This window comes from Pelmatolapia mariae, linkage group LG5 (assembly GCF_036321145.2).
Source record: "Pelmatolapia mariae isolate MD_Pm_ZW linkage group LG5, Pm_UMD_F_2, whole genome shotgun sequence".
In the NCBI taxonomy this organism is placed as follows: Eukaryota; Metazoa; Chordata; class Actinopteri; order Cichliformes; family Cichlidae; genus Pelmatolapia; species Pelmatolapia mariae.
In genome coordinates, this window is record NC_086231.1 from 10,640,277 (window position 1) to 10,663,691 (window position 23,415).

General features: G+C 37.6%; 3 protein-coding genes and 1 long non-coding RNA gene across 4 annotated transcripts; 1 reads left to right on the forward strand and 3 right to left on the reverse strand.

The window, feature by feature from the left end:
• Positions 1-2,552: 2,552 nt before the first annotated feature.
• LOC134627713 (transcription factor HES-5-like) lies at positions 2,553-3,352 on the reverse strand. The gene is made up of 2 exons (XM_063474061.1): positions 3,105-3,352; positions 2,553-2,996 (listed from the first exon to the last, which is right to left on the reverse strand). The coding sequence occupies exons 1-2, from the start codon at positions 3,216-3,218 to the stop codon at positions 2,553-2,555; spliced, it is 558 nt and encodes a 185-aa protein (XP_063330131.1). The 5' UTR covers positions 3,219-3,352.
• A 2,843-nt stretch (positions 3,353-6,195) lies between these two features.
• LOC134626975 (transcription factor HES-5-like) lies at positions 6,196-6,960 on the forward strand. Its single transcript, XM_063472884.1, has 2 exons — positions 6,196-6,318; positions 6,433-6,960. Exons 1-2 carry the CDS (start codon positions 6,196-6,198, stop codon positions 6,847-6,849), a joined length of 540 nt encoding a protein of 179 aa, XP_063328954.1. The 3' UTR covers positions 6,850-6,960.
• Positions 6,961-13,470: 6,510 nt separating this feature from the next.
• On the reverse strand, positions 13,471-14,025 carry LOC134626976 (enhancer of split mbeta protein-like). The gene is given in 3 exon segments (XM_063472885.1): positions 13,471-13,791; positions 13,922-14,001; positions 14,004-14,025. Coding segments are annotated over 3 exon segments (423 nt in total).
• Positions 14,026-20,141: 6,116 nt separating this feature from the next.
• Positions 20,142-21,574, reverse strand: LOC135932939 (uncharacterized). Its single transcript, XR_010573662.1, has 4 exons — positions 21,426-21,574; positions 21,276-21,308; positions 20,789-20,973; positions 20,142-20,317 (listed from the first exon to the last, which is right to left on the reverse strand). It is a non-coding gene; the product is annotated as an uncharacterized LOC135932939 (long non-coding RNA).
• Positions 21,575-23,415: the final 1,841 nt, after the last annotated feature.

Below are 23,415 nucleotides of genomic sequence, written 5' to 3' on the forward strand. Positions count from 1 at the left end.
TTATTGAATTGGGCTTCAGTGTTTGTTTAGAGTACAGCTCCAGATCCAGGTGACAGCAAGTCAAAAGGATGTTGACTGTCAATAACCTTCTGCAACCTGCATTCAGTTTGAATGTTGCTGTAAATAGATATGAATCTGTTAATGCTTTTTGTTCCCAGTAATATTTAACTTTGTGCCAGCACCAAGACTGAGAGAAGAAGATAAAGAGGGCTGGATGGAGACAGCAAAGAGAGCGAGAGAGCTTAAAGAAACAATAAAGAGTGGACATGTAGTCAAATTCACCAGAAATTATGAAGCTGTAGCTTCTGTTTTCTCACATACATTGATGATTTCTCATAAATAAGCAGTGTTTTGTACTGTTGTTGATTCACATCATATTGATCCCATATTGATATGAATGGTCGCATTTTGCAGGATTCATACCACTCTAAACTTGTCTTGAACAGGACGGCTGCCACTACATTGATGTGAGGGACTACAAATCTATTCTCCACTCATGAAATTGGAGTACATGATGCTCTGTGCTGTGACTGCATATTAAATAGAGGGTTTGTATTGTATGAATTCAAAAACTTTAATATAAAACAACTGTATTACCAGTTTGGTTTGTGTACAGGTCTATGGAGTGACAAGGTGATGTTCCAGTGTCTGTACTGGATAAGTGCTTGATGATTCCGTGGACTGAAATAATGTGCTTGTTTCTCATCTTATCTGCTTTGCCACATTTCTTTCACTTCTAATTACTGAGTCTTTGCCTCGGGTTTGATACCTAAAGGCTCCACCCTAAAATGGGTGGATTAGATTGGAATCTCTGATTATTTACGCTGATTAGATTTGTAAAGAGCATATTCCATTAATATTAATTACAGTGCGCTGCATATATGAGACGACTGGGAGCTGAGCCTTCCTAAAAGTTTGAATGTAATCGTGCCTGTCCGCGCACGATCAAAAGTAGACATACAGGCTCAAATACATGCACTCCCACCCGTATATGATGTCCTTTAGCAACCTACACCTGGACCAGACACTTTTAGTATGTCCATGTGGTCAGCTTTTTTCTTGGTGATTTAAAACTTGCTTCACTGTAAACAGTGATTCTGGTTCCAGTTCATGGCAGGCTTGAACATCAGTGGTCCCTGCATGGTTGCTGAACATCCAGATTGGTTTCCTCCCATCTGAGCATCATGGTTTGAGTCTTATACCACAGTAGAGTGGTGACATATTTGCACAACTTGTACTTATGTATATGTTACAAAGTACAAGAACTAATGATCTTTCTTTTTTTCACATCCAGTCCACTGTCATTAAAAATAAACACTACTTTAGTAAATGAAAAAAAACATGTTGAGTTAACTCCTTAAGAAGTCAGAAATCTGCAAAACTGATGATTAGCTTGACTTCTAGCTTGGACAGAATTGGGAGTTTAGTCAGAACTGTCATTTTGCAGTTTTTCTGTAATAGAGTCCTGTTACAAATGCAGCATGTAGTCTAAACATGAAAACCTTCTGTTCTGTAGTTATCAGCTTTGAAAAGCCATTCTCAGGGCTTTATTCAACCATTTAAATGGCCTGTTCTGGCTCAAGGGCCACATGTTTGAAGTGTGATGCTAGACAGTGAAATAAGAGGAGTTTGCCAACCTTAAGACTAATAAAGGCACAACAACAGGTGGGAATGATCAAATTGTCAGTTTTATTTTACAAGTCATCATATGTTTTAAGAAATGAATCGATTTCTGTGTGTTTCAGCAGCAGCCATAACAGAAAGTGTCCTCACTGAAAGATGTGGTTCATGTACCTCAACAATGTAATGCTCCAGTAAACAATGACAACTCTGCTCCACTAAAAGCTTGACCAACACTGATCTTTTGTCAGTAGAAGGGATGAAGTGACACAACTCAATATATTTAGTTATTTATTTATTTATTTTTGATCGTGAAGAATAAAGAGGTCACATCATGTTTACGTACTTTCACTGAGGCATAAGTGGTGATGATGCATCGCAACAAAAACTTGTATTTCTAGTCAATGCCCTTAATCAGAGTAGAATGAACAGCTCCAGTATGTATATAAAAGGCACAGCAGGGTAATTTAATATAAACTAAAGAAAGTGACCCAACTCTCAATCAGAGAAAATATATTTTGAGTTATGCACACATTTATGCTTTTTGCACCGCAAAATATGTTAATAATAGAACACATGATTCCAGTACCCAATATGGGTCAACAAATCTTCCAGATAAGAAAGCAATGCATAAAAGTGCATCAGAAAGGGTGATATCAAAACAAAAAAGTAGGTAGAAAATTCACAACTCCTGTCAACAGGAATATAAGTTAAGTATGATCATTCCTAACCAAGCTAGGTCAGTTTTTATGGTAGTTATCATATCATGCATCAGTGAGAGAAAGTATGTTATCATAGAAAACAATATTGTGTTTCTAAAAAAGAAAGAAACTATCAGTGCAACAGAACTTTGTGCTAAATAAAAAATCTGGCACAGATTTCTCATTTAACATTGAAAATCTTATTTATATTTAACCAACATGGTCATATTGTTAACAACTTCTGACAGTTGGTGTCCACCACGGCCTCCAGAGGGAGCTGTTGACTCGAGTCTTATCTTTGGTCATGGTGGTCTGGACTGTGTAGCTCAGTCGAGAGATATCAGCCTCTCTCAGGTTGTCAGAGGAGTTTTGCAGTTTGTTGATGTGGTTCAGCAGTCTTCTGTGAGACAGAGTGTTCACCTCCTCTTTGGACAGAACATGTGCCACCTCTTGGACACATCTGGAGTAGCCCTTATCAACAGCTGCTGAGTCCACAGCTTTACGCTGCTGCTGCAGTCGTCTCAGGAAGCAAACTGTCATCTCCAGGATGTCTGCCTTCTCCAGTTTGGAGTCTGGCTGCTGTTTGAGGAACTCTGGACCCAGGAGAGACTTGAGCTGCTCAATGCAGGTGTTGATTCGCTCTCTGCGTAACTTCTCCACCAGAGGCTTTCTGAGCTGCAAAAGGAGGGAAAAAAATCATAAATAAACTTTATCCAGAGTGTAACTTAAGCATTATATGAGACAATTTGTAAAGATATGTTTAGATATTGCTGGGCAATTTACCTTGTGATTCAGAGTTGAATGCTTCTGAGAATTGCTCATTGCTGCAGTGATTGTAGGTGCCATGCCTGGATATCTGTGCTGTAGCAATCTTATCTCTCTCTCTCTCATCTTCATCTCACTTTTATAATCTCACATCTCCATATGAATATGTGGGTTCTGGCCTGGCTGAAGTTTCTCACCATTTCGACCAATCAGGGAGCTCAGCAAGACAATAAGGATGAAGCAACATGCTGAATGCTGTTTTATTGCTGGAGGAACAATAGCTAGGTCTCAGGGGAACAGGTGGAGGACTGGGGGTGGGGGTAATGGGTGGGGCATGTATGAATCTGGGAAAGTCGTGACCCTGTAGAGAGGAGATCTTCCCCCTGATGCTTGGATCAATGACTTCGAGCACACGCTGATCATCCCATCACACATGTGAGAGCACGCCATATTCACCTTTCACATTAAAAATCCCATATCTGAAAATTAGTGTCATATTTGTGTGATCATTTCAATTATTAGTTGTTGATGTTAAAATAAAATAGCAGGATTGAAAGGTAGATTTTTGTTTTAAGATTAAGCAATAATCTGAGACATAGCATAAGTCCATGCTAAAGCTTGATTATTACCTTTTTTGTTTTAATAGAGTGCATTAGCTAAACCAAACTTACATAATGTAAATTTAGTTTAACTTTCTCAGTCAAGAAATAAGATATCACCTGAGATATTAGCTATTAGAGTCCCTTTCTGTATTTATTACCCACCATCTTTTGTCAAATTATATATTGTGGCATTGATTTAAAAAAGTCTTTGTCTATCAAAATGTACTTTGCAGAAAAAAGCCTTTATAACCTGTTTAAAAAGGATCACATTGCCATGGTAGTTTGGCATCCATCAGTGGAAAAAGTAAAGAGGTTTAGATTGAAATAATGACCCACTACACAGAGTGGAAATGAAACTGGCAAAAGTTACAGAATTGGCACCAAAGAGAGAGCAGCAGAGAAAGAAATACAAGGAAAAAGAGAATAAGCAGTGAAGAAAATCTTCCTCTGAAGTGTGCCAATTCCCCTTTGGAGAATAGTCAGGTGCTGGTGAGGTTGAAGATGCTAATCACACTGAACTGTGACTCACTCTCACACAGTTTTCCCACACTCTGTTCATTGACTGAGCTCTCACTCAACAATGGGCATGTGCCTTGTTAAATGCTAATTCATCTACACACCAGCAGCTCCCGGCTCTCCCATGAGGGCAGAGTTTGTTGTGTAGACACTGTCAGTAATTAAGCTAGGAGAGTGAGTATAAACACAAATATTTTGATTAGGGATGTAACTTAACTGTTAGTCAACAAAGTATATTTGGATGTGTATTTTATATTTAAATTTTATGTATGTGCATTTACTTTCTATACCTGCACAGATATATAAGGACATTATAAGTATTTATTAAGAAAAATATGTAATAAATATGACATTCTCCTTTGTTTTATTTTATATTTTTACTTTAAAAAATCTCATTTATTTTATTCTACTTTATTTTTCAGGTTAATTAGGCTCTTTTTTAACTTTATTAAACTTTTTTGATTTGTCATATTGTATTTTACTGAGCTATTTAATGTATTGGCTGCTATTTTTGGACTAGATAAAGTATGCCTTGTCTTATTATTTTTTTTAATTGTACATTATTATAGCTGTTACTATATTACTTACTTTTTCTTTTGTCATGAAAAGGTAGCCAGGTAATACACATTGTTATAATGGTGTAGCTGTCGGGAGTTTAAAATTGGTCATTGGTAACAACGTAGAACTACAAATAAAAATGTAATTTAAAAACAGTGTGATAATTTGGCACTTTTCTTTAATTTAAATTGTATTTAGAAATAAAATTTATTACAAAAAATATTTTACATTTTATTTAAACAAAACCACAGATCATAACAAAAGTTTTCAAAGAATTTATTTAATATAATATACAAAAAATATAATTAGTAAGAACCCTAAATTAACATTTTCTCATCTTGAGTGAGTAAATTATGTAAAAATTTTAAATTCAGTGGTAAAGAATTCCTCCCCCTTCACAGACATCTTTGTCTGGCCTGCCTCTATTGTCCCTCAGGGGCTCTGTGAGTGGGTTTTCTCTGGTTTCCCACACTCTCCCCATTTACTGCTTTCAAGAACAAAAGAAGTGTGTCTGGTTGCACATCACATTAATTATGGAGTCAGTTTACGAGTTTTGTCTCATTGCCTGTGAATGGAAATTCCAGCCATCAAGACTCGTCATTACCAGGCTTTTGTAAAACTGCTATAAGGAATGCAGACATGTTTTGGATTAATGAACATTCAAAGGCTCTTTTTCTCCTTCTTCAGATTCAGATTGTCTCTCTGCATTCCAGGATTTTTTTCTTAATTTCTTTTTCCTTAAGTTTTTTTTTGATGATGATGATGATGATAATGATTTTGATAGGATAAAGGGAATTCACTCCTGAATTGATCGTGTGCTGGTTGTGGTCTGATGAGTTTAGGTTGTATCAATAATCAAACTTTATTAAAAATCTCATTAATCCAGCTGTTGATAGGGATATGTGTTGAGGAAAGTTTCTGTTGTATCTGCGATAGTATTATAAAATTTTGTGCGATAACAGCATCAACAAAAATATCTCTTGTAGAGCAAGAGTATTACTTTGATGCATTCTAGTCAAGTTAAAATGACACCTAATTGTGACACGTTTGTTGTAAATAAGGCAGAAATATGTGATTGTCTAAGCCTAACATATTTTCATGACTGTTTCAGATGTGTTTTCTGTTGTTATGATGAGCGTGTGCTCAGTCAAAGTCATTGATCTCAGCATCAGGCAGCAGATCAGCTTTCTCTACAGGGTCACCACTTTCCCAGATCCACACAGAGCTGTGTGAGTCTCTCTCCATCAACCTCCCCCCAGCCCGCCAGCTGTTCCCCTGAGATCTAACCATTATCCTTAAGGCAATAACACCATTCAGTGTCTTGCATCCTTTATTGTCTTGCTGAGCTCTCTGATTGGCTCAGACTGTGAGAAACTCCAGTCAGACCAAGACCCACACATTCATATGGAGATGTGGGAGTATAAATAGGAGGGATGAAGCCAGCAGAGATCAGATTCTCGCTACAGAGACCTCTACAGCACAGAGATCCAGCCATGGCACCTACTGTCACTGCGGCAATGACCGGTTCTCAGGAGCATCCAACTCTGACCCACAAGGTAAACTGGAGACTCATAGATATTTCAATATCACATACAGCCAACTGATTTTTTTTGTGCTAAAAACTGTGCCACTGAACAAGTTTAGTAATATTATTGTTCTTCTTTCTGCAGCTCAGAAAGCCTCTGGTGGAGAAGTTACGCAGAGAGCGAATTAACAGCAGCATTGAGCAGCTCAAGTCTCTGCTGGGTCCAGAGTTCCTGAAACAGCAGCCAGACTCCAAACTGGAGAAGGCAGACATCCTGGAGATGACAGTTTGCTTCCTGAGACGACTGCAGCAGCAGCGTCAAGCTGTGAACTCTGCAACAGTCGATCAGGGCTACTCCAGGTGTGTCCAAGAAATGGTCCATTTCCTGTCCAAAGATGAGGTGAAGACTCAGTCCCAGAGAAGACTGCTGAACCATGTCAACAACCTGAATGCTTCTTCTAACAAGAACCTGAGAGAGGCCAACTTACCTAGCTCCACAGTCCAGACGAGCTTCATCAAAGACAAAAGTCCAGTCAGCACTGCTCTATGGAGACCTTGGTAGAAGCCTTGGAAGGACTTGTGTAAAAGTGTGCTTGGAAGTAAAAACTCTATCTTCGTAGAAGTACCTGTAATTGTACTTGTTTCTGGGGTTATCTTATTTTGAAGGGTTATTGCCTGTGCAGCATTTTCCTTTAATCTATATTTATGCCTTTTGTAAAGGTCAGATTCTGTGTTTCTGCAATATTTGCAGACAACGGGTTGGCTGTTATTTTGGGATTCAAAAGTAGTCGTATTCCGATTCATTGTGAGGTAGACGTTATTATTCCCAGTTTGAATTCCTATATATTGTTGGTTGCACTGACAGTGATGTATGTATGCATGTTGAACATGTGTAAAATTTTATGTGATATCCACATACTTTACTGATTGAAATGTCCCTTCTGGTCTTCAAATGTGTTAACTGTCTGCATTTTTAGCAGATAACCTTCAAGACAAATGTGCTGCTTATTGACTCTGTGAGTGACAGCACACATACCTTCAATGAAGGCGCTGTTATTTGTAAAACATCTCAAAATGAATGTATCTCTTCAAGCCAAGTGATGCGCAATAAAACAATCAGAAAAACAACACATTTTGCTTGACTTTTTTTGATTATTTAATCATGGAAATTCTATAAAACTGAAAATCTGCTCTGCATGTTTAAAAACGTATTTTTTAATAGGCAACATTATCTGAAACAACAGGGTAACTTTACCTGCTGTTTACTGAGAAAAAGGTTTTAATATAAACATCTTTTGGCAAAACTGCTTATTTCTCACTTGACTATGACTGTTTTTGTTAGGTTCACATAAAAATGTGACGGACCGTAGAACAGACAGAGAGATGCTGGTAAAACTCTTCTCTTTTGAGCTAATAGCTTACACCATATTTCATCATTCTAAAATGTGGTGTTATATAAAACAGTATGACATATAGCGACTGCATATGCTGATAGGATTAGCAGCCCTTTTTCACAAGCAAATTTAGTGTTTGAATGATGGCTTAACAGCAGTGTTAAAGTCCTGTCCTGTCCTCCTGTTAAAGTATGATACTGTAGATCAGATGCTCCCAGTGCTCTGATGACTGAGTGTCTATTTAGGGAGTCAGCATGTTACTGAGAATTGCACAAGAAAACTGCACACAAGTTGTTGTGCTGGCTTATGGGTTTTTTTTTTTCATGATAACCACAATATTTGTCAGTGCTAAGAAGGTGAGGTCTGCTATAATGACCAGGACAGAGGAGCTGAAATCGAAGAAATGAATGAAAATCTCTTTTTGTCTCATTCCAAGCTGCTATATCATAGCATGAAATAAAGTGGATAAAGGCAATGCATAGCACTACATTCCTTTCTGGATGTGCCCGTCAGTCACACACGAATGGTTGTCAAGGGCTGCCATTGGCACCCTTGCTCTATGTCATCAAATTCAGACATTATCATAGTCTACGATTAGCATCTTTTCACACTGATCAAGCCTTTCTCATGAAACATGGTGGTTAAAATTTTCACTCAAGGGAGTGTGAAAATATAATACATTTAATAAATTTATAATAAAGTTTATTGAATCAACACAAAATATTTAAATAGTTTGATTCTCCCAAATTAATTCAAATAAAGTCACATGACAAAAATTTGATCTTCAGATATTTATTTTCTTGAAATATGCAAAAAAACATAAAAACAAATTAAAATCCACTTTGGATGAATAAAAACGAAACTGATGAATAAACAAAATATGCATACACAGCATAAACAGAGATGAATCTCCTTTCAAAAGAAAGGTTTGTATTAAGGGATTTTATCAAATATACCTTGAAACAAGGCAGCGAAATACATATGCAAAAATATAATCACACAGTGTTAGTCTACTCAGTATTTTCGCAGTAACTGTGCTGTTGGTATAAAATGCAAAAATTATACCGCTAAAATTCTGGTGAAAAAAAAATAGTAATTACACAAACAACAACTAATTGTTGCATAGTTTCGAGGCTGGATTTTTCTTCTGTGGCCTTCACATAAAAATCTGACAACCACAAGAAACATAAATCCCACAAATAGCAGCAAAACACATCTTCTGCACAGTCAACAACCACTTTTGACCCTGAATTCAGTTATCTTTCACAGGCTCCTGTTAAAGCTAGACTGAAATCATATTGTATGAGCTAAAATAAATGTTTCCTTTTAAAAAAAGAAATACTCAGTAAAATGGTTGAAATGTGCCGCAGGTGCCCTTGAGAGTCTCCTTGTCGTAATGCAAATAATGCATCTTTTAACAGTCAGTAGATTTTTAACACAGAGATCCAGCTTGCATCACTGCCATTAAAAATGCAGCGGTTTGAATCCAGTTTCGATGACTTTTTGTAGTTCGTGTTTTGTTCTTAAAAGCACAGCGGAGCCACGTCATCCTCTGCATCGGGAAACAGACGTAAAATGTCCCTTGAATATTTGGAGTAGCCGTTGTGTGTCAGCAGGGCTTTTCTTAACGTGAGCAATGACTTTGTTTTCTCCAGTAAGTCTGAGAGAGGGAGACCATTCTGCAGATGTTCTGCAATCAGAGCCTTCAGCTTCTCCACTCCGGTGCTGCATTTCTTCTCCAGCATGTGAAGTTTACACCTGAAAGAAAAGTCACAACTATGTTAACATATTTGTCCTTTTGGTGAAAAGTACATTTCTAGTGGACAGCTCGTACTAGGAATAGAGAAGCAGAACTTCAGCTCACCTAAACAGTTGCTCCTTCATGGTGTCCTGAAGAGTGAGGTCTGCGTAGAGAGCCATGACGAGGTCTGTTTCTTCTTGTGGGAAGTTCTGGTTTTGCTTGCAAAGGTTCAGACGATGTCTCTGTTTATGTCTGTGTGCCTGCTCCTTATTTATGCTGCTCATCTTGCGCTTTCACTGCTTTCTGGCCAATCAGGGGCCTCAGAGCTCAGGACAATAGAGCGAATTTAATGGCTGTCATAGAGAACAGGTGGGATGCTTTATCTGTATGCCATACATAAGTGAGGTCAGTGGGAAAATGCTCTTCCTGAAGTGGACACGGGAAAATTTTGTTTCCTTCTGTGAAGCTTAGACTCTGCACATGGACCATGATGGGACATAGGACAGACACTTTAACGACACTAATCTAAGATTTTAAAATGTGCTGCGTGGATGATAAAACTTATTACTAACATATTATTAACATCTCAACTGCAGCAGCAAATACTCACTACCACATTTTTTAAATACGTGGGTTTTTATTCTCAAATAGCACCACTGTTTCTGTCTTTAATTATTTCTAATGATAAGAAAGACAACTCAAATGAATAATATTAAATAAGCTTCAAAATGAACTAAAAGTGTTATTAATATTTTTAATGTTTAATATTTTCTCAGTCTCTTTTTCTCAGCAGCCAGTTATAGCAAAACCAGATGGTTGTGAAGTGGGCCTCTGTGCTTTCCTTGCCTGAGAACGGTCCCGAGGCTTTGTTAGAGCAGACACACTTCTATTGTGTGTGCTGCTGAGCAGGCTGCATACAGAAGTGTGGGAAGCCGTGTGTCGCTGTGGCTCCCAGCAGCAGAGAAAGAGGAGGGCGTGTGACTGGGGCACGTTCGGCCTTGTGCATGGAGCTGTGGGGGGCTCAGAGGCAGGGAAATGAGAAACCTGAGCCCCTACACAGACAGCAGATAGACACAAACAGATGGAGAGGAGATAAGCAGAGAATGTATACCCACTTGAGCCTGGTTATATGTCAGTTTTGGAATTTTTTTTAGGGTGCTCACTGTATTTAAAAGCACAACATAAAGATAAAAAGACATTACATCAGTCATTACAGAAACAGAAAACAGAAATTTCTCAAAGGTTTTATAGTGAAAATGTTCTTTTGACAGACTACAATAGTAGTATTGTAAGACTGAAAGTGGCCACTGATTTTTAACTAGTTGGTGTGTCCACGTGTATCAGGATACTCTCACCGGCTACTTTACTAGGTATACCTTCTCAGGGTAACTATCTATCTATTTACATGTTATTTCAACAAAGTGCTGGAAGTGATTTTGCTCAATACTGACAGAATAATACGCTTGCTATTTATCAAAAAAGAAAAAGTACCAAAAAGTAGACATGCAGTACCCCAGTACCTGAAAGACAGAAGGAGCCCAGTTGATATAACTATCGAATGGGTCCCTCTACATTTTATGGTTGTGTGAAGGTAAAGTTAGACAAAGTATAAAAGTTTAACTTTTATAATTTGTCTAATAGGACTCTGGAGGGCCACCCCAATAAGCTGAACTCAGCTCTGCTCAATATTAATTTAATCTCTTTATAAACTTATTGGTGGGAGCCTCCAAAACAGTCCCAGTTTCTCATGTGGCCACTTGGAAAATTAATTCTACTGATCCATGGAGACTCCTGCCTGACCTCGTCTGTCAACCTGTCCATCACCACTGCAAACAAGAAGGGGTTCAGAGCTGATCCCTGATGTAATCCCACCCCCATCTTGAACCTTTTTCTCTCACCTGCTGCATACCACATCTCTGTCTTCCTGTCCTCATAAATGTCCTTCACCAGCCTCACATATATATGCTACAACTACTTCCTCATTAGTACCATAGTTCCTCTCTTGGCTCCCTATCATATGCTTTCTCTAGATCCGCAAAGACACAGTGCAACCCCAGCACTCACAAAGCAAGCATTATACTGTATCTGTGGTGCTCTTTCTCCAAATGAATGAATCCACACGAATCATCTCTGCTGCTCTCCTTTGCTTTTAACCTTGGTTTAATCTTTGTTTTAACCTTTTTTTCACTTTGTCCTTGAAAATTTGTACCAGTACACTTCTTCTCCATTCTCCAGGCATCCAGTCATCTGGATGAACCGGCTTTTCAATCTTCATACTTTTCATAGCTGCCTTCATTTACTCCTTATTAATTCTCTGAACTTTCTTCTTCACTAACTATTCTCCATCTCTCTGCCTCTCTCTTTCTCTCATTTACTTCATTCATCAGCTTCTCAAAGTGCTCCTTCCATTTTGTCAACACACACTCTTCACTTGTTCTTCCCATTTCTATTTCTGTCCCTAATCGCCCTAACCTTTGAATACTTTCAAGGTTCAAGGTTCAAGGTTCTTTATTTGTCACATGTATAGTTATACAAGTATAACACACAGTGAAATGTTTCCTGTACTTACTCATTCCACAAAAACTCTGGACAATGTTCTTCAACTTACACTGTTTAATTTTTTCACTAATTTTCCTGAAGTGAGCGCTGTTTTATGTAGCATCACTTCCAAAGCCATCTTACAGGATACCATCAGATGCTACATTCTCCTCTGCCACTACTGTACCTTTAAGTCTCCTATCTCAAATTGCCCCTTCTGCAAATTGTGTAGTTCACTTCTGTGCACCTCTTAGATCCCTTATATGTTAATCTGTGTTTCTCAGAGGAGCTGAGAGGAGGGGAAACCAATTAGTACAACTAACAAGTTATGCAGAAGAGCATCTTTGAAAGCGCATGTTAAACCTTGAAAAAAAATGGGCTACAGCAGCAGAAGACCACACTGAGGGCCACTCCTGTCAGCTAAGAACAAGACCCTGAGTCTACAGTTCACATGGACTCGATCTGAACAACAAAAGTTTCGCTTTTTTGAAAAAACAAAACACTGTAAACCAGCTTTTTATCTTAACTTTTCTTTGCTACAAGCATAAAACCTTGCATAGATAATACTCCATAGGAATGATGGTGTTTCTTGATGTAGACTTTTGAGTTGTCGTGTTAACTGTATCTCATTTAAATATAAAATATAAACTACAAATAAGTAAAAGAGACCTCAAAATGAATTCAAAAGGTTCCAAAAGCTGTAACCTATCAGAAACTGCTTCTTCTCTTTGAAAGGTTGACCATAAAGCGTCTTGAAAGCAGAGAGCTAGATTACATGTGCAGAGTGAAACTTCAGCTTCTACTCAAAAATGATCAAATGCCCTTAAAAAAAAAACAAAGATATCAGGAGACATCGTTTCCATCTGGCAGTGTTTGTTTATTCAGTGAGACAAAGTGAGGCGCATAAAATATAAATCTTCTAACAGCAGGTGATGATACATCACAGCAACAACTTGTAAATGACTACAAGAAACACTGTACTCAAAGCGAGTAAAGGAGCACCTGTCTTTATGAAAGACAAAAAGACAAATTACTAAACAAAATAAAAAGTGACCTTAAAACAGATCAAAGGTTCTAATCACAATGTAATAATAACATCTACATAAAAAATGTTCATTTACAAACAGATAACAGTCACTGGAAAACTGTGACAGAGTGATATTAAAATAAGAACAGCTAAAGCTTCTTATCAAATGATCCATATTATTTAAAAGATATGTTACTATAACATTATAGAGAACCTATGCTTGTAGCATGTTGAGAAATAATAATCATTGCTGATGCAATCAATTTGATTAATGCAACATGCATGACAAGTTTTGTTTTCTTTCTTAACATGAAAAACAATATTGGTGTCATTTACCAGGAAATTACACATTAAGCACACAAAGTAAAGACTTCTGTAACTACAGAAGAAAAAGTACAAAGAATTTAAAGGAATTCAGTCCAGTAATCTTTGACCAATATGGTCTTTTAAACTATTGTATTAGTGACTACTTTATGTGAGTCTCTACCACGGCCTCCACAGGGCGCTGTTGCCTTTCGTGATGCTTGTCTGGACTGTGGAACTCAGAGGAAAGAGGTCAGCCTCTCTCAGCTTCTCATCAGAAACAGTCTGCAGCTTGCTGAAGCTGTTCAGCAGGTTTCTCTGCTGCTGGTTCTGCTGCTGTAGCTGTGTCAGGAAGCAAACTGTCATCTCCAGGATGTCTGCCTTCTCCAGTTTGGAGTCTGGCTGCTGTTTGAGGAACTCTGGACCCAGGAGACTCTTGAGCTGCTCAATGCAGGTGTTAATTCGCTCTCTGCGTAACTTCTCCACCAGAGGCTTTCTGAGCTGCAGAAAGAAGAACAAAATCATTAATAACATCATTTGGGAGGATGAAGTTAGCCTTAACAAAACACAAGCTCTCATGATTACTGACATGCTGTGAATATTATATAAATTCTATCAATGTTCCACTTACCTTGTGAGTCAGTGTCAGATGCTCTGGGGTACTGGTCATTGCTGCAGTTGGATTTCTATGCTGTAGAAGTCTCTGTAGATAGTTCTGATCTCTGCTGGCTTCATCCCTCCTATTTATACTACACCATCTCCATATGAATGTGTGGGTCTTACTCTGATTCAGGTTTCCCACAGTCTAAACCAATCAGCGGGCTCTGTGAAACAATAAGGCATGTGGAGCCAGCAACATGCTCCTGTATGCCCGGGGGATAATAGGTTTCAGAGAAAAACAGCTGGAGGACTGGAGGGAGAGGGAGAGATACGTTCAGAGTTCTATGTGAATCAGGGAAAGTGGTGACCTCCCAGGGAAGAGATCTGTGGCCTGATGCTGGGATCAGTAACTTTGACTAAGCGCACGCTTATCATCCTGTTGCACCTATGGGGAAATTATATATACATATATATATATATATATATATATATATATATATATATATATATATATATATGTACATTTTATAGTTTTGTAGCATTTTGATTGCTTTGTGTTTTTACTGAGCCCAGATGTAAAATATATCTGATGAAATTGGTGTACTTTTAATGGAAAATTTAATCAAATATTTAATTTATTACAACCTAATCTTTTAATAAATCATTATAAGTGTTGTGCCTATTGATTTTATTAAAATTACTGCTGAACCATTCTGCTGTCCTTTTGACACATGCTGTAAAGTCAGTGTGAGTAGCAAGTTGATTTCAGTATCCCACACTGACTCTCTGTGCTGTGTTCAATGAGCTACAAAGGGACGTCTGTGACAGATGCTGCCTGTGTGTTGTCAAAGAAAGACAGCATTACATCACCAACCATCTGGAGGGAAAAGATCCCATTGGATGGCTGTGACAGATAGTTAAACTTACAATTACACTGTAAAATCCACCAAGAGTAAGATCAAAATATTTTGGCCTGTCCTACTTTCAGTTTTCTATCATTGTCATACACTTTGAACTTAAATTTACAATCACGACTGATAATTGACTGTAGTTTCAGCTGTTAGGGTGGGAAGTTTTCTGGGAGGGAGCAATTTCCCGGAGTGTGCCAAATCCCTCTGGAGAATTATCAAGCTGCTAGTGGAGTGATATTCATTTACAGTCAACGCCGTTCTCCAAAATTTTCCCACGCTTCCTCCTTTAGCAGAAAATGGACATGCACATCTGCAAGTGGATTCTTTTTTTTGTACAATGAGCGGTATATCTCTTAAAATATCCAAATATTCTTGAATTGTCCATTCTGTTAAAAATTGCATACACTTTAAAAATGTTTTGTCTTCAAATTTTGTTTTACATCCAGTGATGGGAATAACGGCGTTACATGTAACGGCGTTACTAACGGCGTTACTTTTTTCAGTAACGAGTAATCTAACTAATTACTATTCCTATCGTTACAACGCCGTTACAGTTTCTAACAAGGAAACGTGGTACGTTACTATTTTTCAACAAACAGACGGTTGAAGCTTACCGCATCTTATATCAGTTGCACGGACTGCTGACTACGTAAGTACAGCTTTAAGCAGCTGCGCGCGCTCCCGCGGACGGTAATCACGATCACTGTCTAGCACAACACCTGGAGCTAAGGGGGCAAAACAATCGCATGAGTGCTGCTGTTTGACTGAGGAAGAATAAAGTAGTCAATCACATGACCACTTAAAGACAAAGCAACAAGGTGATATATACCAGTTTTAAATTGTGTTGATAGGCCACGTAAAACCAGAGTCATGATAAACAATATATACGCTGCGTTTTTTCCTCAATAGTTTCGCCACGTTAGCGCTAGCAAGCGCTCTCTGCTATTGAGCAAAAAAAAACAAAAAAAAAACACAAAGCACAGGGAAGTTTTAGGAGTGACGGAGAGAGAGAGAGAGCAGAAAAAGAGAGAGCGAGTTTTGAGATGTGAGAGATTTGTGACATTTAGCGTGTTTGGAGTGTGTAGTTAATGTGTTGTCTTGTGTAGTTAGTGTGTAGTGTTGTGTTTTGTGTTGTGTGTCAGAACAATGAGGCGACTGCTGTCTCCAGGTAGAAAAAGGAGTGATACACCTGCTGCTGTCAGACCTGCAGGTATCAGGCTGTGATGTTCTCCTTTATAGTGGACAGAAATATTTGGAGTGGCACAAATAATTTGTGTGGCACCTTATTGAAGAACAGCTGTTTGTTCTGTAAATAGTTTGAAATGGTTATTTAAAAAATCAACTTTTTCTACTCTGATTTTATGGTTTTTGTCTGATTTTAGATCAATTGTGTTAATACAGTATGTCAACATGAAAACATAACTGTAAATTCAGACACGTGAGGTTGTGCTGAAAACAATGATACCAAACAAGGCAAAGTAAATAGTTTTTAAAGGTAAAATGTGGAGGGAAAATCAAAAGTAGTAAAAAAATGGCCAATTATACCCTGGACCCCAGAGGGTTAAACGTTTTTTTTAAATTTTTTTTTTTTTTTATTAAAGTAACGCAATAGTTACTTTGCAAGTAATTAATTACTTTTAGAATATTGTAACTCAGTTACTAACTCAGTTACTTTTTTGAGGAAGTAACTAGTAACTATAATTGAATTACTTTTTCAAAGTAACTTGCCCAACACTGTTTACATCACATCATTTTTCCTACATATGAAATAATTTTTACACCTTATTTTAAAAATTGTAGTTGTAGTGTAAGATAATGATATGGTGATCCTACTTTGGGTAAAAGAGGAATAGCCAATATAACAGTTAAAAACATCAGTTTTTGAAGTCATGCTCCCATTTATCCTCTGTCCCTTCAGGGCAAAGGTCTTGATCTATTGTTGCTCTGGGGGTCTGTGAGTCAGCTTCTTCTGGTTTCCCACACTCTGTCCTTTGACTGCTTTCCATGGAAGAACAATAGAAGTGTGCCTTATTGAGTGTCACATCACAGTGTCACGTGAATCCAGACTCCAAAAACTTTAAACTTCTTATTCACCTAAAGGTGAAATAAATAGATATGCACAACATGTGTTTGAATTTTATTTGGTTTGATGACATGACTTACTATAATTAAACAGAGTAAAATTATATTAATAACACTCCTCATAATCACATAAAAGTGTTTTGTTTTGCACTAAACATGTATGTTTGGCTACAACAGGAACAACACTTTTTACAGGCATTTACAGTCAACTTAACAGTTAAGAAATAGAAGAACATTTGTCTTTGATCTTTATAAAGATGTTAGTGATGACATAAAATAATGAGTAGACATTGTTTTCAGCAGGCAGTCCGTTTATTCAACAATGATAAAAGCTCCAACAGGAAGTGATGATACATCACAACAGCAACTTGTGGATTTCAACAAGAAAAACTGTAATCAGAAAGAGCTGTCTTTATGAAAGACAAAGTTTACAGCAGTTACAGTACTCAGTGTCTTTGACAAATTAATTTGAAATAACACAAAAATATTAATTAAAAACTCACTAAACAAAAACTGACCTTACGACAGATCATGGTATTCTTAATAATCACTAAAATTGACTCTTGTGTAGGTAAATGTTACTTAAACTTTAAATTTGATCGTGAGACAAAAATGTTTTACAATTAAAAATAAACATATTAATCATAAAACTCAAAATGAACTCAAAATATCCACAAAAAGAGCATTTAAGATATTAAACAGATCAATATTGATCAAGAGGTGCAAATATCACAATCACATTTTTAACCCACAATAAGGATCAAGAAAACTGTGACAGTAAGAAAACCTTTTAGAAAAAAACCTCGTAAACATTTAGATCCTATAACAGATCAGCTTTGAATCATTATTACATTGTTGTTAAGTCACTTATTACAATCTGTCCTTAAAGAGGACACTTAAATCACAAATATCAAAACCAAAAGGTAACGAATGCTACTATAACATGTACAGTAAGGATAAAGAATAATTGCTGATGCAATCAGATTTCATTCATGTTACATACATGACAAGATGTTTTCTTCCTTAACACGAAAGGTACTGTTGCTGTCATTTCCTCAGGAAATGTCGTCTTGCACACACACACAAGAACACACAAAGTAAAGCCTTCTGAACATACAGAAGAAGAAGTTCACTGAATTTCAAAGAATTCAGTCCCATCATGTTTGATCAATGTGGCCTTTTTAGCTCATCTATTAACTCCAGTCTGTAGGTGTCTACCACACCCCCAGAGGGCGCTGTTGACTGGACACTTGTCTGGACTGTGGAGTTCAGATGAGGGAACTCAACCTCTCGAGAGTTCTTCTCAGAGGAAAACTGCATCTTCTTGAAGTCAGTCAGTAGGTTTCTCTTCTGCTATAGCTGCATCACGAAACAAACTCTCATTTCCAGGATGTTTGTCTTCTCATATTGCTGTTTGAGGAACTCTGGACCAAGGAGAGACTTAAACTCAGTGCAGCTATTGATTTGCTCTATGCGTAATCATCTGAGGTTTTCTGAGCTGCAGAATGAAGAACAAAGTCGTTAATAAACTTGTTAAAATTTAAAAAATGGAAGTGCCTATAATCAAAACTGGTTCAAATAAAATCTTCAGTTTACCTTGTGAGCCAGAGTCAGATGCTCCTGGGGATTGGTCATTGCTGCAGTGATTCTAGGTGCCATTCCTGGTTTTATGTCCTGCAGAGATCTCTGTGGAGATCTGTGTTCTGATCTCTGCTGGCTTCATCCCTCTTATTTATACTTCACCATCTCCATATGAATGTGTGGGTTTACGTCTGGCTGAGATTTCCCACAGTCTGAACCAATCAGCGGGCTCTCTGACACAATAAGGCATGTGGAGCCAGCATCTTACGCCTGTGTGCCTGGGTGATAATAAGTCCCAGAGGAACAGCTGGAGACCTGGAGGGAGATGGAGAGGTACTTACAGAGTTCTATGTGAAAGTGGTGACCTCATAGTAAGCAGATCTGCTGCCTGATGCTCAGATCAATAACTTTGACTAAGCCCACACTCATGATCCCATTGCGTGAGTGGGGAATGACAGACTTTCAATGTATGAGTTGGTGGCACTTTTTAACATGTCCCACGACTAAGGGTGTACTTCCCCTGTAATTATGTTAAATTTTAGCACATTTTATGTCAAATTACAAAGTAATTATATTTACCTGCAAATAGGTAGGGAACATACACTAGAATAAGGGGGTAACAAGCCAGTTTTTTACAGGAAATAAGGAATTAATTATACTTTAAGTAAATTTAAGTAGTCTGTATGTAATTTGAAATATGTAGAAGTAATTTTAGGTAGTGCATAAGTAATTTTGTTTTAGAGGAAAGAAGAAATAATTATATTTCAAGCCAATTTAAATAGTGCCTAAATTCTGTGTGTTTTGCAGGCAAGGTAACTCAGATTATGCTGTAAAATCTTTAGTACAGAATTAGTAATTTTAAGTATGAAATTTCTTTCTCTAATCTTTTGGGAAAACAAACAATATTTCCTCCTCTTACCCTGTAAGTACAGAAAAACGGCACACTCCTTTCCCATAAACTCCTTTTAAAAGTCATGACAGTGATTGAGAAAGAAAAAATAATTAGACTTGGCTCCATCATTATAAGTTCACATAGGCTTCCAAGTGTAAGTGTAAGGGAGAACCATCCTTATCACATTTATATTGGCAAAATAAAACAATAGTTGAATAATAGAACATCTATCGTGCACATTTATGTAATAAATATTAAAGGAAGATGTAAAGAAGGCAAAAGTGCTTAGACCTGGGCTGGTTTATAGTATTACTAAACATATTTTTTGCAACTGCACCATTAGTAAACTAAGTGTTTTTCCCATTGTTTTAGTTTAAATTACTCAGTGCAATAAACTTACTGGTGTCCTTTGTGTCTTTTCACACATCCCAGATAGCAAGGAAACATTGAAACAATGTTGAGTCAATATCAGGCGACGTCATTGAATCAACGTTGAAGTGTGACGTTGACCCAACGTCACTCTTGCACCCATTTTTAATGTTGAAACAACGTCAGGTTTTGATGTTGAATCAATGTTGAAACCTGACATTGATTCGACGTTATATTTTCTAACACTGTTGACATTGAAACAATGTCAGATTCTGATATTGAAACACTGTTGAGCTATGGTATTGATTTTCCACCTCTTTCGCACAGTTGCTTTTTATTGAAAAAAAACAAAAAACCAAAAAAGGTCAATAGACATGTATCATTTGCAAAATACTTTATTAAAAAACAAAGTTTCCTATTTACATTTCTATGTTTCACGTCACTTTTTATTATTTACTCCGGGATGGGGATGGATGATGTGCGTCCTGCGCGCCACCCGTACGATCTGGAGCATATCTGAGCCATTTCTGGACTGCTTGAGCAAAGACCAACTCAGACATAGAGTTCGCCCCTACCTGCTGCGCCAGGCCATCTAGGACAAAAATAGACACACACACAAAAAAACAAACACAAAAAAAGGGAATTAGAGCACATGAATAAGCTCTTGTTAATTGTCTTCAGCAGGGAGAAAGTATGTAAACTCCTAGGCTGATGAACATGAAAGTCACCAGGCGGAAATCAGCAAACTGCCGCATTTGATTCCCAAAGAGCTATAAGCTGAAAATGCGATATGTCTTAGCATGGTGTGCCGTGTATCCTTTAAAAAAAAAAAAGAAAACATGGGTCCTCGGGCTGTACAAAGTGTACAACCCGAGGACAAAACAAGCCGAAGACCAAAGACTCCATCTCCAGATTAACCGGACATGAAAGTCTTGTTATTAAGAAAGACAAAGTAATATAGCAAAAAACAGACATAGGAAATGTGAAACGCACCCAGCACATCAATTGATCCCTTTATTGTTCACTTTAGGCTCATAAAACTACAATAAATGTTAAAACTTACCAAATATGCATCTGCACAGCGCTGTCTCTTTAAATGCCCTTTTTTGCTTTGTCTGGTCCTTGGTTTTTTTTCCCCTGTCCAGTTGAGTACAGAGGCCAGCTCCTTTGTAATGGCATAAACCATTACACGGCGGACTCGCACCTCCAGTGTGGTCCAGCAGCACCAATCAACGCAAAGCGTCTCACCTATAGACACATTTTATGAGATGGAATTAGCGAGTCTCATGTCTTAAATGTGTATGCAAGTGCCTGTGTGTTTACTTCATGTAATTGATGATAGAAACATGTCATTTGGTTTTCTCTAAAGCCTGATTTTCAAGTCATACAAAGAATAAACCAAAGTATTGGCAGTGCAATGTATTTCTATTCCCTTTTGTTGGATATTCATTTGTTAGTTCTTGTAACTGCTAAAAGTGTTTACTAGTTTTTGCCTGTCACATATATTTGTTATACCATGTAAACTGAAATTCCAAGATTTTCAAACTTGCCTTGTAATAGTGGCCTCACAGAGTCTCTGGAATCTACAGAAAAAAAAAAATCACAACAAGATGACATTCAGGAGTATAAATTAGGTTTTTTTTTTAGATAAGAGTACAATGACATTGTGATGCAGCTTTAAAGCTTTTTTAAAAGCATACCATCTATAGGGAAGACATCAGACTCTGCATGCTGGGGAGATCGCAAAGCTGTGTCGGTTTGTGCCGGAGTGGCGAAAGGTGCCGGAAGCTGGGTGGGGCATTATGATGGTTGCTATCAGTGGGCTGGGGGGCAGACTGCGGAGTGATGAGGGCTGTTTAGAAAAAGATAATTTTTTAAGTATTTAAGAATACAGACAACTTGTCAAAAAAGTTTCCTCGTGTCAGACACAGATATGTACACAGACACTAGACAGTATTTTATTACCTGGTATTTTCACTCGAGGGGCCTGGGGAAACCGTTTTTTTGTAGGCTGCTCATCCTCTGAGTCCGTATATGTGTACAGGGGATTTGGTCTAAAGAAAATAAATTAAAAACGGTCTTAAGTAATTGTAAATATGCTTTTGGCATATTGTTTCCTAAAGTTAGTTTGATTTCTAACAACACACACAGGAAACAGAGACGTGCAAGAAGGTACAGTATACAATGAATTTTTGAAGTGCACAAGTGTACAAGGCTTTGCATTTTTAAAAAGTTTACAAACTTCCACTTTTTGGACTATATTATGTGGCGATATTGCAGTATGCAAGCACCACAGATATGTATAAAAGACAAGATCATAAATTCTTAACAATCAAAGATATGTTTGTGAATAAAAAGGTTTTACTTGTGCTTTCTTTTAAGACTGGTCTGGGTTTCTTCTTCGGACTGAAGGTCAGACGTATCACAGCGTTCACGTGGATATCTCTGAAGACTGCGTTCTGCTTCGTGAAATGTGCCTGGAAATACAAACACAATGTACGGCCAGACATACATTACGTGTGGACAAAAGGTGCAAACGCATAGAAAAATCAGCGGTTTCAAAAATACGCTGGTACGTGTGGACGTAGCCTTATTCATTATTCAAGGCACAAACGGAAAGTCATGTACGCGTGCAACGTAAAGTTAGGTGAGCGTGCAACGTACAGTCACGCATGCTGCGTGAGCATTCAAACTGAGTCTAAAGTTTTCGTGTGCGAATTGAAGCGAGTGCTCTCCAATCATCAAAAGTAACAAAGTCATTGAACACGTTTATACAGTTAACTTTACGTTTATCAATCATATATCACAGATTTAGAATTTTTTGTAGTACTAAGCAACTACAGAGCGAAAGTCTGGGTCAAGCGCCGAGGCGACGGCAAGAACAAAGGAAACATCGAAGCGTTAAAGCTAGCTTTGTAAGGGAATATAACGAAGAAATTATGAAACAAAAATGTTTTCTTTGTTGATATACTTTGTTCGCAGTGCAATTTATTTGTTGCCGGATTGTAAGAAGTAGACACAATTTAAATAACAGTAAAAAAAAAACTCGTTAATGTACAACATTAACGAGTTTTTTTTTTAATGTTATTCAAATGCAAACATGGAAATACCGAGTAGGAAAAAAAAATCATTCATTCTTACCTTATACTAATCGTGGTGCAGGCCAGTGCAGTGCATGAACTGATGCCTTCTCCGGTCAATTCCGCTGAGAGTAAATCAAATGTCCCGCTCTACTGTAGAAGACAATGAATACCTGGGGAGGGGGGGGGGATGTACCAATGTGAGAGGGGTGCTGCGGAATAGTCCAAGTGATCGCTGCTTTAATTTCCCGGTCAACTATACATAAATTGCACGTAGACACGATTTTTTAAAGCTGGTGAACTAGACCAAGTCATTGATAACAAATGAACAATAAATCTACTTTCTCTGGTACTTTATACCCGATCAGTTGCAAAGCAATTTAATGCTCAACTACAAATCGATGGTGTTTGATGGTGACCGGAGCCGAATGATCGTCAACTATAAATAGACGTTTTCTCGATGTTGTTGTTGTCACCTGGTCGACTATAAATAGATCAAATATCAATGACAAAAAAACAACGGTGAATCAACATCGTTACAACGTCTCTATAGTAAGACCGTCAGTTTACCACAGTATTTCAATGTTGTTACAACATTGGCATTTCAACC

What these genes read in the sequence shown, in the direction of transcription:
- LOC134627713 (XM_063474061.1), bottom strand. Translation starts at nt 3,218, where the DNA reads ATGAAGATGAGAGAGAGAGAGATAAGATTGCTACAGCACAGATATCCA. An exon ending in ATTCAACTCTGAATCACAAG is followed by an intron (nt 2,997 to 3,104) that starts GTAAATTGCCCA and finishes CTCCTTTTGCAG; the next exon opens with CTCAGAAAGCCTCTGGTGGA.
- LOC134626975 (XM_063472884.1), top strand. Translation starts at nt 6,196, where the DNA reads ATGAAGCCAGCAGAGATCAGATTCTCGCTACAGAGACCTCTACAGCAC. An exon ending in ATCCAACTCTGACCCACAAG is followed by an intron (nt 6,319 to 6,432) that starts GTAAACTGGAGA and finishes TTCTTTCTGCAG; the next exon opens with CTCAGAAAGCCTCTGGTGGA.